General features: G+C 44.2%; 2 protein-coding genes across 4 annotated transcripts; one reads left to right on the top strand and one right to left on the bottom strand.

Annotated features, from left to right (window-relative positions):
* Window positions 1-299: 299 nt before the first annotated feature.
* On the bottom strand, window positions 300-16,698 carry LOC117144183 (transcription factor IIIB 90 kDa subunit). The gene is made up of 7 exons (XM_033309229.1): window positions 16,436-16,698; window positions 16,009-16,377; window positions 15,845-15,949; window positions 2,550-2,699; window positions 2,261-2,487; window positions 1,278-2,205; window positions 300-1,214 (listed from the first exon to the last, which is right to left on the bottom strand). Exons 1-7 carry the CDS (start codon window positions 16,506-16,508, stop codon window positions 1,078-1,080), a joined length of 1,989 nt encoding a protein of 662 aa, XP_033165120.1. The 5' UTR covers window positions 16,509-16,698; the 3' UTR covers window positions 300-1,077.
* LOC117144182 (BTB/POZ domain-containing protein 6) lies at window positions 5,366-14,841 on the top strand. Of its 3 annotated transcripts, none has more exons than XM_033309226.1 (6): window positions 5,366-5,471; window positions 9,949-10,289; window positions 12,257-12,778; window positions 12,843-12,996; window positions 13,063-13,737; window positions 13,796-14,841. In XM_033309226.1, the coding sequence occupies exons 2-6, from the start codon at window positions 9,995-9,997 to the stop codon at window positions 14,331-14,333; spliced, it is 2,184 nt and encodes a 727-aa protein (XP_033165117.1). In that variant the 5' UTR covers window positions 5,366-5,471; window positions 9,949-9,994; the 3' UTR covers window positions 14,334-14,841. The 3 variants fall into 3 exon arrangements, with proteins under 3 accessions (XP_033165117.1, XP_033165118.1, XP_033165119.1); XM_033309227.1 differs by having other exon boundaries at window positions 5,369-5,553; XM_033309228.1 differs by lacking the exons at window positions 5,366-5,471; window positions 9,949-10,289 and adding an exon at window positions 11,264-11,613.
* Window positions 16,699-16,736: the final 38 nt, after the last annotated feature.

Genomic DNA, 16,736 nt, shown 5'->3' with positions numbered 1-16,736 from the left:
CAGCCATTTGAAAGCGGAGGAGTGCTGGCTGTTCCCAACTTTACTTCCGCCATAAATTTGTTGGAAAGTGAAATGAATTACATGTTCTAGAAACAGAAAAGTTGCGAAAACATTAGTTGGAATGGGGGAAAAGTTTAAAGCGAAAGTTAACTATGCTTATTAAAACGCAGTCGATAATTGCCGGTTTTTCCTTTTAGTATAACTTTGTATTTAAGAAAGAGAATTAAAGTAGGGTTCCGGATATTTATATATTATTATTTATTTATATATATAAAATGCCAAAGTGTAATATACAATTAAGCTTACCTTACATACAGCATAATTTATACCTTACATGATCATGCATATCATGCATGACTAGCCATGCACTTAATCTAAGACGGAGACAATACAGTTTGCTAATTTGTTCAGAACGCAAAACGGTCACAATTGGCAGCTCGTAGATGAGCCCCAAGAAACCGCCCCGAACTATGCTATATTTTATGGGAGCACTGATGCTGACTTGCTGAACCGTAGGCAAGTAAATTAACACTAATTACAACATAATAACTATAAAATCGTAGAGACAAGTGCCCGGCAGACTCAACAGCTCATTGCCGGGCACTTGCCACTCAACGGGATGGCCGTGGAGCCGGGCCAAGTTCCTGGCCGGGCCAACAACTGAACCAAACTGAACAGAACTGAACAGAGCTGAACTGGCCGCCTGCAGCGACGGAGAAAGGCAAGCAAAACAGAGTGCAAAACATGATTAAGAGTGAAATATTTATTTGCAGCACTTGGAGGCGCGCCACGGTAGCGCCAACAATTAGAAGCTAGCTACGAGTACCAGCCCAGAGTGTTCGGGAGCACCGGCTCAGCGCCAGCCCGCGCCGACATGGCTTAAACATGTAAATGGCTGCAAGGAGGAGGCCATGATTTAATGGCCTCCACGGCTAAGGAGCCCAGGAAATAGCGCGACGGCAACAAGTGCACGGCTCTTAATGCTTAGTTTAATTGTATTACGAGTGGGTCGGGTACTATAACGTCTGAGTGTATATGTATATTAAAATGCTTTAAACGCTAAATGCGAGCTTATGCCTAGTATTCCTCCTCCTCGTCAAAACCGTAGCCGAACTCATCGTCGTCTCCGCCCGTGTTGAGCATGTCCTGAAGAGTGGCCTCCGGTTCTGCCTCGGGTTCGACGTCAGGATCATCAGCATCTTCGTCCATGTCATCTGGGGATGTAATGAACAGATTTACTTGCTGCCAACACATGTTATTTACTTGATTTGACCAACCTGCTTCCACCACTACTGCTGGCTTGGTATCCGGCTGCTCCACATCAGCAGCTTGGCTGACTGGCAGACCCACCTCAAGTTTGGGACGTTTCCTACTGGGTCCGGGCAGATCGTAGGCTGCCCTATTGCCCCTGCTCTTGGAAGGAAGAGGACCTTCTTCCACTATAACCGGCTGATGCTTCAGCTCTTCCAGAGTGCTCGGTTTGGTATCGGCACTAGTTGTGGGAGAGTCATCAGTCAGCCCGCCCATGCCGTCAGTCAGGGTCTTGAGTATCTCGTAGTTTATCTTACTGGAGATCTTCTTCTCCTGCAGCATCTTTTCGATGGCCTCGCCGGCGGTGGACGAGGGACCAATGACTTTCTTGCGCGGCTTTCGCTTCTTCCGCTCCGGCTTTCCCTCCTCGCGTTCCTTGGCCAGCCGCTCGTCACGTTCCTTCTGCTCTTGCAGATACTCGGCATTGAGGTTCTTCCACATTTCCAACTTTGCCACCGACTCCTCCTCGGTCAGCACGTACTGATCCAGTTCGTCGTCGTTCAGATCGTCGGTGATGAGTTCTTGTTCCTGCGGCTGCTTAGCCTTTTCCACGTCCTCCAGATCGCTCTGGGTCACCCTGCAAATAGCCTCGATATCCGGCCGAAGGCCTTCGATCCCAGCCACTAAACCACCTGGTTCTGCCTTCTTCACGTCCTCGTTCTTGGCTATCAATTCCTTGATTACCTCGGCATTAGATTGTTCAATGAACTGCCTGGACTCCTCCAGTTCGATATCCTTTTCCGAGCTGCTAGTGGGCGTGCTTGGCGAGTTCAGTGGAGTTATTCCCTTAGCCTTAGTCAGCTGACGGTAAACGGAGTTTGAGTACTTGCCTAGGTCTTTTTCCAGATGAGCATCGATTTCTTTTTGCAACTCTGTTAGCTCATGCTCGCCCATCTTGAATGATTGTATAATTAGTTTCTTAAATACAACACTATTCACAAATACTTACATCTTTGATCCTCTCACGATCCTTTTTGCGTGCTGCCTTAAACGAAGGCGGATCCTGTTCGCGCTCCAGGTCAACGGTCATGAACTCCTCCAGGGTCAGCCCTCCCGAGGGCGTTTCAGCAAACTCCGAAAGGCGCTTCCGGAGCGTTGACTCGTGTATCTTGACCACACCTATCACGTCCAGCATGGTGCGACTGAAATCGTGCATCCGGGCCGCAATCAGCAAAGCTTAAGGTCGAAAGAAATCCCCCTCAGCGTTGCTATTCATTTCGATTTCACGGTTCACTCACCCGCTCCACAAAGGCCAGTGGGTCGTCGTCCCGAATGCATGCAGTCCTTTTTCATGCGCTGCACAATCCTCAGAGCCGTCATCGAAACCTCGTGCGTTTTAGCACCCAACTGCAGTCGGTTGGCGAAACGCATGATGTACAAACACGGGTCTGTAAATATAAAACCAGAAAGAAATAAATATGCGCAAATAAATATCCTAAAACGTATGGTTAACAGTAAGATATTAATTGATAAACACGGAAAATTTAGAAACAAATTAGCGAACAGTAAGGCTAATTTATATGGTTATAAAAATAAGATTTATTAAGTAAGTCGTACAGTAATAAACAGAACATAGAACTAAGGAATAAGGTCATCATCAGTCGAGGACCACTACACCAAGCCGCAGTTTCGTAATAAAATCTAGAGATTCCAATAAAATACGCCAACTGCAAGAGCATCAGACGAAGAACTTGTTCGACGACCTTGAAGTCGGGTCGGTCTAGCCAATGAAACCGAAAACATTCAATAACCGGCCCACGTCTCCATGGACAGCTGCCGAAATAAACAATCTTGAACCCGAACTTCAGGTCCGATATTATTCAATTCATTCAACTTTTACATGGCAATGAGAGGTGCAGAGAGCCGCTGTGGGAGAGTGAGCAAACAGAAGACTTTAAAACCCGAAGAGCCAGAGATTTTCTATCATGCGATAAGTTTTGCTTGTGCACTCTGCACGAACATCACGCATCCGTCACGTAGTCCCGCCAAAGGTTTTGGGCCATTCATTGGCCTATTAAATCGATAATTAGCTATATTTAAACTAGATGATAGACTGGCCCTGCCAAGGAAACCCACCAGACAACATGTGCAATTAACACTCGGCCCAGTCATTTCGTCCAGACCAAAAAAACAAAAGCCAAACGCAAACTCAAACAGCAATTAACGCACAACAAATACGTAGAAAAAACAGTGCGAAACGCATTGGAAAATCAAAAGCCAGCAGACACTCGACCTTGTCAAAGTTATTTGCCAATCTTTTTTTTTTATATTTTGTACTTAACTTAAAATTTACAATTTGCCCACAAATTGGTCTGGAATATGTGGAGAAGCCTGAGGATTTTCTAAGAGTTCCACGGTGGCTCAACTGTATGGTCACTGGAGTTGTACAATTTCATTTTACATAATTGTTTAAATAATTATTCAAGATAATGACAAAATAAGTGGTAGGCCATATCGGCTTTTATTATTCACATAATTACACAAAAGATACTTTGCTGTACACAATTTAATTCATAATAAAGTCGAAAACATAGCGGAGCAATTTTTTATAGACAACTTAAGAAACCCCACATTGAAATACTTATAATACACCGTTTATTCAAGCATAATTTTTGAAGCAAGGCAGAACTGGTGTTCAAACTGGACTGGAGGCAAACTTATAGTGCAAATATGCATCTCACACCGAAATTCTTTGCCCTAAAATGCCCGATTATAAAATTTGTACCTCAACGAGCTACTTTTTATGCATCCATCCAACCGGAGGTTAGCGCATTATCCCGGAACTCACTGCTAATCCTTCGCCCTTCCCGAGTTCCCGTGCTGGTTGTTTGTGCAGCGCCACTTGACACACAAAGCCAGATGCTGGTAAACGTCAACCCCGGCTGGCCGAGTAAAGGGGGTGGACTGTATGGAAGATGCTTGTCAAAGTCTCGCCAACTGTGCTCCTCAAACAAAACAACACAAAAAAAGGAACTCCGCAAAGGAGGAAAAAAATTATTTATTAAACCCTAATGAATGGGCACATTTGTGGAGGCCCAGAAGAGGCAGTCCTCAAACTCTGGCGCCCCCTGAAGCAGCCCCTTGGCCACCGCCCCTGCTTTTTGTTGCTACTGCCACTCGTCGAGTGGTCGGTCCACTTGAAAAATGATGCCGCTGATGCGGTGACTGCGAACTGTGATCGGAAACAGTGACTGCGACTGCATTGACCCTTCAGCGCAGCGCCCACTCATCTGCCACAGCTGTTACTTGAGCTGCTGCTGATGGGGCAGAAACCGTTACTGCTGCACTCAAAGAAATACTTGCTAACATTAATCCAAGCTATGGCTTTTAGATGTAAATTATGTGGGCTCCCTTCCATACCTAGTCATATTATAGTATTTTAAGTCTATAGAGATTTACTTAATATATTTATTCAAATATATTTATTTGTTGCATTATTTTTAATTTGTTTCTTGCAGTGTCTGCGCCGCTTTTTGACAGTTGCCAGCAGGGCTGCTGTTGCTAATGGTTTCTTAATGTTGCCGCCCCTTGTCGCAGCCCATTTGCAGCGATATCCTGCGAATTCCGCAAGTGCAGCTAGTGAAATTATTATTATTTAAACTTTATTTTTGCGTTTGTCATGACAGCAATTATCATTCTGATTGCACCGCCGGCTGTCCCCTACCCCCCTGCCGCACTGATTACTTCTGCATTTGGCGAAAAACACCAGCGATTTGGGTTCGAGTTTTCGAGTTTCCCTGCCGCCGCCACAATTAACTGCGTTTTGCCGGTTTAATTGTTTTGTAATTGACCAAGAACGCGAGATTAATGGGGAAGTGAAATCTGAGGAAATGTCGCGTACCAGAGTCGTGCAAACAAAACCCAAAATTAAGCGAAAACCCAATCAAAGCCCAATCGTCGCATTTATCGCATGCAATTTCTGTGTGACCGTCTCGAGGCGAGCGAATGAAAAACGAAGCTAAAGCCATATAGTCGATCGTGGTCGATCGGCTGGCGAGTCTCGAGTTGCCGGTTTTGGGACTCAGTTGAAAAATTAGTAACTCACTACGAATTCGTTCGTTGACTCGCGCAGTCGCAGTCAGAGTCACAACCGCCAGTCCGTCGAGAAATACAGCCAAAATTCAAAACGTGGCCGGTCGTCGCGCATGCGCAAGCCAAAAGTAAAAAAATATATATTCAATTAAAATCCCTCTATGTGTAGGGCCCATTTCATCAGTTGTTGTCAGCCAACAAATTACAAAAGTGTGTATATTATTCGCCTGATGTCTTGTTAAAGTAATAATAATCGTTGACAAAGTGCGCGTAGCTCGTTTGTTTGTTCTTCTGTTGACGTTTTAATTTATGTGCACTTTTGTGTTTTTTTCACTTTTTTCAACACTCAGCTGACAGCTCGGCGATGCCGGTTGAGCGTAAACGAATGTAAAAAAAAATATAAAAAAACAACATGCGAAGAAAATTGCTTTGAGTGAAGTGCAAATACAAACGGGGAGCCATTGAAAAAATCCCCAAAAATTCCGCACAGATAATTGCTTCTAAGCTCGTCGATCGGTTTTGCCCCCAAAACACATTCTCACACCTGTCACGATCATCTTCCCTGCGCTCTCTCTCTCTATCGCTCTCCCTGTCCCTGTCTCTGTTTACTGTGTATCGAAGTCACCAAGTTTGGCTGCGGATAAACAGGTGCTGTGGTTAATTAATTGTGCCAATGTTTAACCCATTAAGTGCCACCCGGAAAGTGCTTTGCAATGCTAAGTTCAATCAGCGAATCGAAGAATTTCGCTGCCAATGCCACTGCCACACAGCCGCTTCATTAACTGCAACCAATAATGAATATCTCTCGAATCAATAATGAATGACTGCCTAATGATGGACGCCTCCATATCGAAATACAAATATAAACAGTCTGAGATCTCAATCAGGGCTAAAATCTCTTATCAGGCTTAGTGTGGCTTAGGCAGTTCCGCCGTGTAATTATCCGTTAGCTGCACTCTCGGTTAATTGCCGAGCATTTGGTTGTAATTTACTGCCCATAACTATGATTTGTGTTTAGAGGCGCTGCTTTTAATGACAGCTTCCCCCTTTCAGTGTTTGGGGCTATTTCGAAAATACTTCAATTTAGCGGGCAGCCAAAGTCCCACACTATTTCGTGTTTGTATTTCGAAACAAGGTAAACCTTAGAAAAAAGCTCATAATGCCCCACCCAAAAAGAAGAGGAAAGGTTGGGGAAACAAACAAAAGACTAAACGTCGAATTCGCATTTAGAATTCCACTCGAAGATCGCTCAGGCTGTAGGCATGAGCTCTCCAAATATTAAGTAACTCGATGACAATATATAGGTTTTGACTAATATATATGCAGAAGAGGAAACGAAAACGGGTTTCGAGTTTCAAATATTTGACAAAAGAACCAAAAGTCGCCATAGCCGCAGAAATCGATTTAGAATTCAGCAAATCATTGCGAGACGAAAGACCATTGAAATGGGGATTTTTCTGGGCCATAAAAGAATCGAATGCAAATAACAAAAGTAAGCGATTGTAAAAAAATGTTAATTCGTCAAGTCATTAGACAAAATGCAACATGACTTACCAAATAATCCCAAGCCATATGAAAAGTGAGTGAGGAAAACTGCATGTTAATGTCTATAAAATTATCCGCAAATTAAAGCGTCTAAAGCCAAAGACGCTGGCTGCAAAGCTGAAAAGCTGCAACGCTGAAAGACTGAAAAACCAAAAGACAGACAGACGGTCTGAATAATTGCGAAACAACCTAAGGGCACTCGAACCGAGGTCCAAACTCACATGAACATGAACACCTCAAACAAAAGTCGAGACTCTCAGAAAATGGAACTCTGAAGCTTGACGAGAATTAGACACTCTGGTCCAGAAATATGGCCAAATGAGACGTTAAGCGCGGCGAATGGAAAGTATTCATAAGCTGATGGAGAACTTGTACTAGAACTTAGTGCACGTCCAGCAATTACATAATATTATTACACAGATTCTAAAATTTGAGAAATCAAAGATTTCATCATCATTCCTAATCCTTTGAACACAATCGATGCAACATGCATTTTTGACCCCAATTTTGGCTTATACCTAAAACCGAAAACTCTTATTTAAATCGTTCCTTGAAACCCTTATCAGATTACAGAGCTGCAAATCGCCGTCAAAACACAAAACAAAAGCACATAAAAAATGTACAAAGTTAGCGAATTGGCCAAAAAAAACCAAAAAATAAAAATAAAAATCAGACAAGCGCGAACAATTTAAGTGCAAAATCGGCAAATCAACGAGCTCTTTTGCCGAAACACTTGACCGACTGATCGCCCCATCGACAGTTCGAGTGCTTTTGGCCAAGAGTTCGACAGGTTATTTTGTTTTATTGGCCACGTGAGCGAATGTCTGGCAACTGCGATGTGAGGGGGACACCAGAGGTCGATTGCTTTCGCGGCTTAGATTTTATCCGGAGAATCCGAGAGCGGGGCGTTCCACGCCTTATGACGCATTTGGTTAATCAACTAAATGCGTGGCAATTGCAAAATGGCCTGCAACAAAAGAAGCTCGTTAAAAAAAGGGCCGCAGAGTAATGGGAAAACAAAAGACTCGACGACATATAGTGACTGCAAGAAAAAAGATACAAACTCTTCATTTTTTGTCAGCTTTTTGTACTTTTTTCTGGTTTGCTGTGATCTTGTGCATGTGGTTGGTTTTTATTTTGGATTTTTCTTTCATTTTTCTTTCATTTTTTTTTTTTTTTTTTTTTTTTTGGCAAGCATGTAATGAGGAAATAAAAATCGAAAGTGTTACGCGGGCGTGTTGCTTTGGGGTCTCCCCTTTGCCACCTTTTTTCGGTCAGTGTGCGGCGAGCGATTGAGATGGTGGTGACCCGAGACTTGGCCAAAAAGTGGGTCGCACCATTTGCAATTAAAGAGGCAATGAAAAGTGAAATAAGCCCCGAGAGCTGAGGAAAACAACCAACGACGAATCGTACAATTGACAAAAGGGCGAACCCAAAAAGTTAATGCAAGCGGCAAATGCGATATGAACCTTTGAACCAAAAGTGCATTGGCAGCGCGGAAAATGCGCATTCCATACGAAAAGCAGCCATCAGAACTTAAATAAAACAAGCCGAAATTTAAATGTGGCTGGAAAATAAGAAAAATAACAAAAGCCCACAGCTGATGAATAATAAACGTGACTCGATTGTTAAGCCATGAAATTAATTTAGCATAAATTGTGTGTGTTTTGCATGGCAACTAAGAGGGCTGAGGGGTTGGGGTTTCGGTTCAGCAGCTGCCTAGAATTGTGTGCAATTTTTTTAAGTGTACATGCCAGTCAGAAGATTTAAATAGTACTATAGTAAACAGATCATTAAGTAATAACTTTTCGATTGAAATGTCTACTGAGTGTGCTAAAAAAGTTATTTCATTAACATTAATTAATCGCTGGAAATCAAAATTAATTTTCTGAGATGCCAAAACCCCAGATTTCACCATCAAAATATTTGACAAAATTGCGCCTAGCGATTAATTTATCTTAACCATTGTGTATTTATTCCGACAAATGAGTGATGACGCAGCAGATTGATAAATTCATGATCCTAAATTGCGATGCAAATATTCTCCATTGTTTCGATACCTGTTATGCAACACAAATATGCTACTGTCATTTAAATGATTGGCATCAACACGAAAACCGAAGAATGTCCCAACTAATAGAGTTATACTAATTAATAGCTCGCCCAAATATTTTTCCTATCAGCCCAAATTGCGTCAGTGATGAGAAACTGAAACCAAGCCCCATTTATGCCAAAGATCCAACTCATTTTAGCCCGAAGATGTGCCGAAGCATGAAGAACTTCATTAGGCGTCGACGGCAAATTGCATTGTTTAACGTGGGCGTGGCTGCGGGGGAGTTCGAAGTAAATCACTGTGACAGGTGAAGCGGGATACCTTTATCCATGTGGATATACATATATGTACATAAATACACTAACTTGTTGATTGTGGCAAAGACAGGCCGTGACGAGACAAAAAAAAATCAAGTGAGAGAAGCAAAATTATGTCCATGTCTGTCGCCGTTTTGTTTTGGTTACGGACTTCGCTGTGCTGCCAATTAAAAGCAGCCGCTTGCATAATTTCCGCTGGCCGAGAGTCAGGTGCAAGAGTTCTCCAGTTGACCCAAAAACCATAGGTCTCAATGGGTGGGGGTCACAATCAAAATAAAAAAAAAAATAGAAAATAGAGAGGGGCTCGACTTAATTTACTTCCTGAAGCTAGCTAATAAAATGCGACAAATGCGTGCGGGCTGGAGTTGAAATTGAAAATGGTCGTGGTAATGGAAATGGAGAAGTGAAAGTGGAGCCCGCTATTGGCCATTTTTCATACGACTGGCGGGCCAAAATTGATTCGAAATTGTATCATTTATATCCATAAAAATCAGATTATGTTACATATCAAAAAATTACTATTGCGGCCAAACTAATGGGTGTGCTATTACAATTTACGGTTAGCTTTCAACAAAATGAAATAACTTTTATCTCGCTGATTCTATTCATCAGTTGTAATACTCTTTATTTCCCCGGTAACAGAGCTAGATGATTAATTTTTATATAATTTCTCTCTATTTTTGATTGCAGCCGGAAGCAGAAGTAATGTGAAGATGAGCCCGCAGCTGACCGTAAGATGATCGAGGCCTTTGCGAATCATTTCAGCAGCCATCTGGGACGCCACCTCTTCTACTGGGCCATCGAATCGAGCAGCGCCACCTCGGGTAACTACGGCCTCAACCTGCGGCTCTCCGAGCTGATCAACAAGTTCCACGGCCCCCTCGAGCGGGGAGTGCAGGTGCTGGACCACCTGCTCACCCTCGAGGAGGACGACTTCGCCGGCCACTGGGGCAGCGCCTACGCGCACAACTATGAGCCGGAGTACGCCGCTCGAGTGCCGGAGAACGAGGAGCTGCCGCCTCCAGAACACAGTGAGTTGAAGACAGTTCTTGAAAGATTTAGGTATAGGAATACTAGAGAATAGAGGGCCACCATTTATTGGTTTTATCAGGCGAGCGACAGATTTCCGATACTCCAAAATGTGCGGTAGTATGAGTCAGAAACTAACTTAGCCAAAGGTCAACAACATGTTTTTTATTTTTCGGCACACATCTTCGATCCGCTGCCGGTTGGTGCTTCTGTTGGTGTGGCTGCTGCAGAAACTGGTTTTACTGTACACGAATGTGCTAAGAGATAAACAAACCTTGACAAGTAAGCTCGGTGGCCGAGCAAACACATCAAAATCGATTTCAAGTTCAGCGATATGTTTCTTCATAATAAATATTCGCGGGCCAGGCAATAAATAATAGTCCAAATACGATTCGGACATGCAAATACCAGGTAAAGCCCCCAACAAGGCTGATCGAAAAGAGGCAGAGGAGACTTGTAAAATAAAAGTTTTCAATTCGGAGGTGGTTACACACAGAAAAATATATAGTCTATAGACTGAACTTTGATGAACCTAGTGGGTGGAGTTTTCTTTTTGAAGCTGGAAAAGCTTAGATAAATTGAAAATGCAAATTAAGCGCACATAGTATAAGTATATATAATGTTGAAATATGAGAACTTATAGGACTTTCATTGAAGATCCTATTTTGCTGTGTAGCATAAGCCTCTTGAATCGGCCCTATTAGCTCCCACACGTACGTATTTTTATGGCGCGCCATGACGGAAATACATATTAGCACCGAGTGGCCGTGATATAATCAAAATGGATTGCGAAATCCACAGTTGACGTATTTCAGCTAATTTAAATTCAAAACAGGCGCCCAATCGCGGCGTTCGCCAACACTGGCACATAGAGTCCGCAGCAAATTGGTGTGACCAGGTGGCAAAAGGCCACGAATCAAACCTTTTCAGCACCTTACCCAACCGTTATACTCAGCTGATCCGAATACAACACTGCTTGGAATCGCTTTCCAGCCCTCGAAAAATACTTGTATATTCTATTCTCTGGAAAAAATAATAAAAAAACAAGGAAAGCACAGCAAAATGTCATACGATTGACTTAAGTGAAGGCAAATGTTTGATCAGCGAGCATTCGACTGAAGTCTGACCAAGTTTTTGCGTTTTCCCACTCCGGAGAGCTCCGAATCGCACTTTTCCCTGCGATGGCCAGCAGCAGCAACAATTCCAATTCCACGGCCAACAATCACGGAGGCCACAATCCGCTGAACAGACTATCCCTGAAGTCCGCCGGAAAGCGAAACCAGGAGAGCATGTCGCATTCCCAGCCGAACGGCGGCTGGATAAACGGTAAGGCGGAAAACCTGGAGGAAAATCAACGAAGGAGCCGACTGTTCTAGGGGGTGTCGAAAGGGGGGTTGGGGGCACGGCAGGTGCACTGCGTCTGTGAGTTATTGATTTTTCACACAACTTAAGCAGTGTCGCCAGGGGCGGGGATGGCGGTGGGGCTGGACGGGAGGGGCGCTGTCTGGCAACACAAACAAAAACAACATTGCCCCAATACGTTGCTATTTTGAGACGCTCCACTTTTAGAAGACAGCGGAACCTCAGTAAGAAGAACTTCAGTTTTGTGTTTGAATACAAATAGATAAAAACCCGTGTGTAAAGCCTTGACTTTTATAGCTCCATGCTCAAAGATCGAGGTTTATTTTTAGGGCTAGAATATGCTTAACTCATGATTAAAATATAAAATGAAGTTCGACAGGTACACGCTGTGCCTACAGTGCCAGGCACCACTGTACCTGGGGTGCAATAATTGTGGAAAAAGGGGAGACCCTGGCATTTGTTATTTATGATGCACACGCAGCGGAAGTTGCACAAATGTGGCCACGCGTGCTGCTGATTCTGAGCGAACTGGGTGGGATCATTAGAACAGCGATACGTAACCCGTTTAACCCAAATGTTAAACCATTTTCCGAAATCTCATTTGCAGTGGAAACTCTGAACAATGGCAACGGGCTGCTCCACTCGCCGCCCCACAATCACCAGCAGCAGCAGCAGCAACAACAGCGAGGCGGAGGAGGAGCATCGCCAGCTGGAGGCGGAGGAGGTGCCTCTGCCGCAGCGGATCACAATATCCAGATAACGCAGCCCATCAGTGCTCCATCCTCGCCGTTGGCCTCACCGGGCGCCCTCAACAGCAGTGGCAGCAGCAGTGGAGGTGGTGCAGGAAGTGCCGGAGGAATCTCCGGCAGTCCCACCGCCTTTTGTCTGCCCTCCAGTTCCGCAGCGGCAGCGGTGGCTGCCATCTCCGCTACGCCCACCAGTGGGAGTGGATCGTATGTGTGCTCTGCCGGAACTAACTGGCATTTTGCAGCTGTGGCAGCATCCAACGCCATCGATACGGCTGATCCCAACTGGCAGGCCAGCAAGGCGACGGTCCTCGAGAGGAATGCAGCCATGTTCAACAACGAACTGATGTCCGATGTCAAGTTCATTGTGGGCGGAGAGTTCGGTGAGCGTTTTTTTTACTTCGTTCGCCTTTAAAACAGCATTGCTCATGACCTGCTTTTTCACAGACATCGATCCCATTCAGACCATTCCCGCCCACAAATATATTCTCGCCACGGGCAGTTCCGTATTCTATGCTATGTTCTATGGAGGACTGGCGGAGAACAAGCAGGAAATCAAAGTGCCTGACGTGGAACCCACTGCCTTCCTAACGTTGCTAAGGTAAGATATCGAAATCACAACCAACCAAATTGGAATTGTATATATATCCTCTATGATTCCGCTTAGGTACCTTTATTGTGATGAAATCAAACTGGAACCTGAACACATTCTGGCCACGCTGTATGCAGCCAAGAAGTACATTGTCCCGCACTTAGCCAGAGCATGCGTCAACTATCTGGAAGTGAAGTTGACGGCAAAAAACGCCTGCCTACTTCTCAGTCAATCGCGTCTGTTCGAGGAGCCCGAGCTGATGCAACGTTGCTGGGAAGTGATCGACGCCCAGGCCGAGATGGCGGTTAAGTCCGAGGACTTTGTCGACATTGATCTCAAGACCTTTGAGTCGATTCTTTCGCGAGAGACACTCAACTGCAAGGAGATCCACTTGTTCGAGGCGGCCCTTAACTGGGCCATGAACGCCTGCGAGAAGATGAGCATCGACGACACGCCGCAGAACAAGCGCCGGCTGCTGGGACAAGCGCTGCACCTCATCCGCATTCCCACAATGTCGCTGGAGGAGTTCGCCAACGGCGTGGCCCAGACAGGCATTCTTTCGTCGCAGGAGACGATCGACATGTTCCTGCACTTCACCGCCAAGATGAAGCCTTCTCTGGGCTTTCCCACACGCTCCAGGGCGGGATTAAAGACCCAGGTCTGCCATCGCTTCCAGTCGTGCGCCTACCGCTCGAACCAATGGCGCTACCGCGGACGCTGTGATTCAATTCAGTTTTCGGTCGATCGAAGGTAAGTTTTATCTAACAAATGGTTATTGGATTCAGGTAATTAAAACTTCAAATTTCAGAATTTTCATTGTGGGTTTTGGACTGTACGGCTCGTCGACTGGCGCTGCCAACTACAACGTAAAGATCGAACTTAAACGCCTGGGCCGCACGCTTGCAGAGAACGACACAAAGTTCTTCTCGGACGGATCAAGCAACACGTTCCACGTCTTCTTCGAGAATCCCATTCAGATCGAGCCCGAGTGTTATTACACCGCCTCCGTAATCCTCGATGGAAACGAGCTTAGCTTCTTTGGCCAGGAGGGCATGTCCGAGGTGCTAATGGGCAATGTGACATTCCAGTTTCAGTGCTCGTCGGAGAGCACCAACGGCACTGGAGTTCAGGGTGGCCAAATCCCAGAGTTAATCTTCTACGGACCCACCACAGTGACAGCAATGAGCTCGCCCACCAATTCACTGTGTCCCACGCCAATTGGTGGCGCTTCCTCCAATGCAGGAGCGACTTCAACCGCAGCAGCCGGAACAGCTGTTCCGAATAGCAGCAATGGATCTGGCAATAACGCCAACAGTTCTGGGGAGGATGGCGACGGAAGCACCTGATGCGCACAGCTCTATTGCGCCGAGTGGCAGGGAGCCTGCTACTACCGCCAACAGCAGCAGCAACAGAGGAGACCAACACAACAATACAAAACACAGCAACCGCAAAAGATACAGATACAAAATCGAAACTCATGGGTTTTCAGTGCAGCACAAGAAAGTAAATTGGAGTTTTAGGCGCATATATATATATATACCAAGATAGTAGAGTACTCTAGTTTTCATAATAGTCCTATATATAGACATATATATACACGTCAAAGCATAGACACATATATATACACCTCGGCAGTGCGTTTTAAAGCTCCAAGACGGTTGTCAGTACGTGATCATTTCAAAAAGAAAGTCAGCCGATGCAAGTCAATCGATATAAGGAATTTGCGATAATTGAAAAGTTCCCTTCGATATCCCAAGTATGTTAAGCAAGTTAAATCAATGGTTTTGCAGTTCTAAAACGCACTGCACATAGTCTGTTGGTAATGCATATAAAGATATTTTCAAAATCGAAAAAGTTGATCATATACACCCTTAACTATATAGATGCAGATTAGTAGTTGACTCGAAAACTTAATACGTTCCACGATTTAAGAGGGCGGGATGGGGTAATACGGACGCTATATAGAGACGCATAGATAAATGCAATAAGTGAAAATCGGGCAATCAGTCAAGCTAGCGTTAACCAATATTCTAAAGACAGTTAAAGGGAGAGTGGACAAAAGCTAATACGATATATACCAAACATATTTTTGCCAGCATATACCTAACATATACACACATCTGATCTGATAATGATAAACTATAGTCCTAAACACTTCGAGGGAGAATAGGCCATGTTAAGAGTTGCATACGACGAATTTGAAAGCCAAGTTAACCAGTTTACGAAATAGCAAACAAAAATGAAATCAAGGGATCTTGTACGAGAGTATGCGCACAAAATCTCCTATACATATATATTCGAATATTAATCTTGTAGTACGCATTATATCTATTTCGTAGTTGTTCCATTATATCTCTCATACATACACAATATGCCTTTCTACTGATACTAAGCCCCGTACTTCTCCTGTGCATTATTATAGCCTGCTGTGCGCAACAATCAGTTTTACGTTCGAGTTTTGGATTTCTTTGGAAATTGTACTGATTTTTTGCTTTTGATAAGACAATTATGGTTTTTATATACATATATCTATATAAAATGTTATCCTGTATTGATTATGAATCTATTACCATTATGTACTTTAATCAATCAAAATACATTATTAGATTTTTGCGAATTTACTTTCTCAGAGTTGAAAATTTTGGATATTGGGATTGACCGTCACGTAAGTAATGCATAAAGAAAACAGGGGCGAGCTTAGTAGTTTTAAAGACCTGATAAATTAAGGACAAGCAAGTCTAACAAACCCAACAAAATAGTTATAAAAAACAAGTTACAAATTACAAATCGAGCTCATACTTGACTTGACTGGATCGGGATTTAATTGTATAGTTTAGTATTCACAACGTTCACTCACCCACAGAAGGTATGTTGATACAAAGGGAATGCGATAACTTTAAGTAGGTACGCCCAAGCTCATAAGAACAGATTTGCTGAACATCGCTGATGTCGATGAGGAGATCTGTGAAAATGTGAGCAGTCTATAAGCTAATCCTTAGACAAAACGAATGCACAACTCACGGGAGGTGCCCTCTGTCCTACAGGTCATGTACACACAAGCGGCGTAAATGTGGGTGCTCTTTCTGCCGCGGGTCAGATGCCTACTCAAAGCCATCTTGAAGAAATTCAGAGCAGTATCCGCATAGTGTTGGGATAGCTGCAGCTGCTGGCAGAGCAGTGTGATGTCCTTCTTGGCCTTTTTGATGGTCACCTCGCGGGATTCGGTGCCCGATCCCACCTGGAACTTGCCGTAGCCATAGTTGGTGGCACCGCCCGACGACTCGGCGGACACAAACTGGCCAATTGCGGCTGCTCCATGGCCCACTTCCTCGAACTGCACTTCGGAAACAATGAGGGAATCCTCCAAGACCGAGCCGCAGTTCATGCAAACTGCAGTGAATGGGTAAACGTTAGTGCCATGGACATGGTTCTTTGGATGTCATTATACCTCGATCTCCGCGAGCATTGTCTTCCTCGATCTCGTTGGATCCGCAATTGCGACATTTTAAACCCGTAGACATGATTGTTTGTTCTTTGCTTAAATAAACACTGCCACCTGCAACGCTTTGTTTTTAACCGTTGTTTTGACAGTTTAAACTACTTGTTTGTTGTCATTTGAAAGCCATTATCGAGTATTTTTTTTTAACAAATTGCAATTTGTTGCCAATTGAATCAACACGCTTGGAAAACAGCTGATTGAACCCCTCCGGCGTTTCTTAACACTGATGATAGAAGAAAAAATGCTAGAG

The sequence above is a fragment of the Drosophila mauritiana genome, chromosome 3R (genome assembly GCF_004382145.1).
Source record: "Drosophila mauritiana strain mau12 chromosome 3R, ASM438214v1, whole genome shotgun sequence".
Classification (NCBI taxonomy): domain Eukaryota; kingdom Metazoa; phylum Arthropoda; class Insecta; order Diptera; family Drosophilidae; genus Drosophila; species Drosophila mauritiana.
This window is presented reverse-complemented; position numbering and strand designations above follow the sequence as displayed.

Bases quoted from the DNA above. Each gene is read 5' to 3' on its own strand.
- LOC117144182 (XM_033309226.1), top strand. From the start codon at position 9,995: ATGATCGAGGCCTTTGCGAATCATTTCAGCAGCCATCTGGGACGCCAC. The intron at 12,779-12,842 runs GTGAGCGTTTTT...GCTTTTTCACAG, and splicing joins CATTGTGGGCGGAGAGTTCG to ACATCGATCCCATTCAGACC. The intron at 13,738-13,795 runs GTAAGTTTTATC...TTCAAATTTCAG, and splicing joins CAGTTTTCGGTCGATCGAAG to AATTTTCATTGTGGGTTTTG.
- LOC117144183 (XM_033309229.1), bottom strand. From the start codon at position 16,508: ATGTCTACGGGTTTAAAATGTCGCAATTGCGGATCCAACGAGATCGAG. The intron at 2,488-2,549 runs GTGAGTGAACCG...TTCGACCTTAAG, and splicing joins CACTGGCCTTTGTGGAGCGG to CTTTGCTGATTGCGGCCCGG. The intron at 2,206-2,260 runs GTAAGTATTTGT...CAATCATTCAAG, and splicing joins ATCGTGAGAGGATCAAAGAT to ATGGGCGAGCATGAGCTAAC.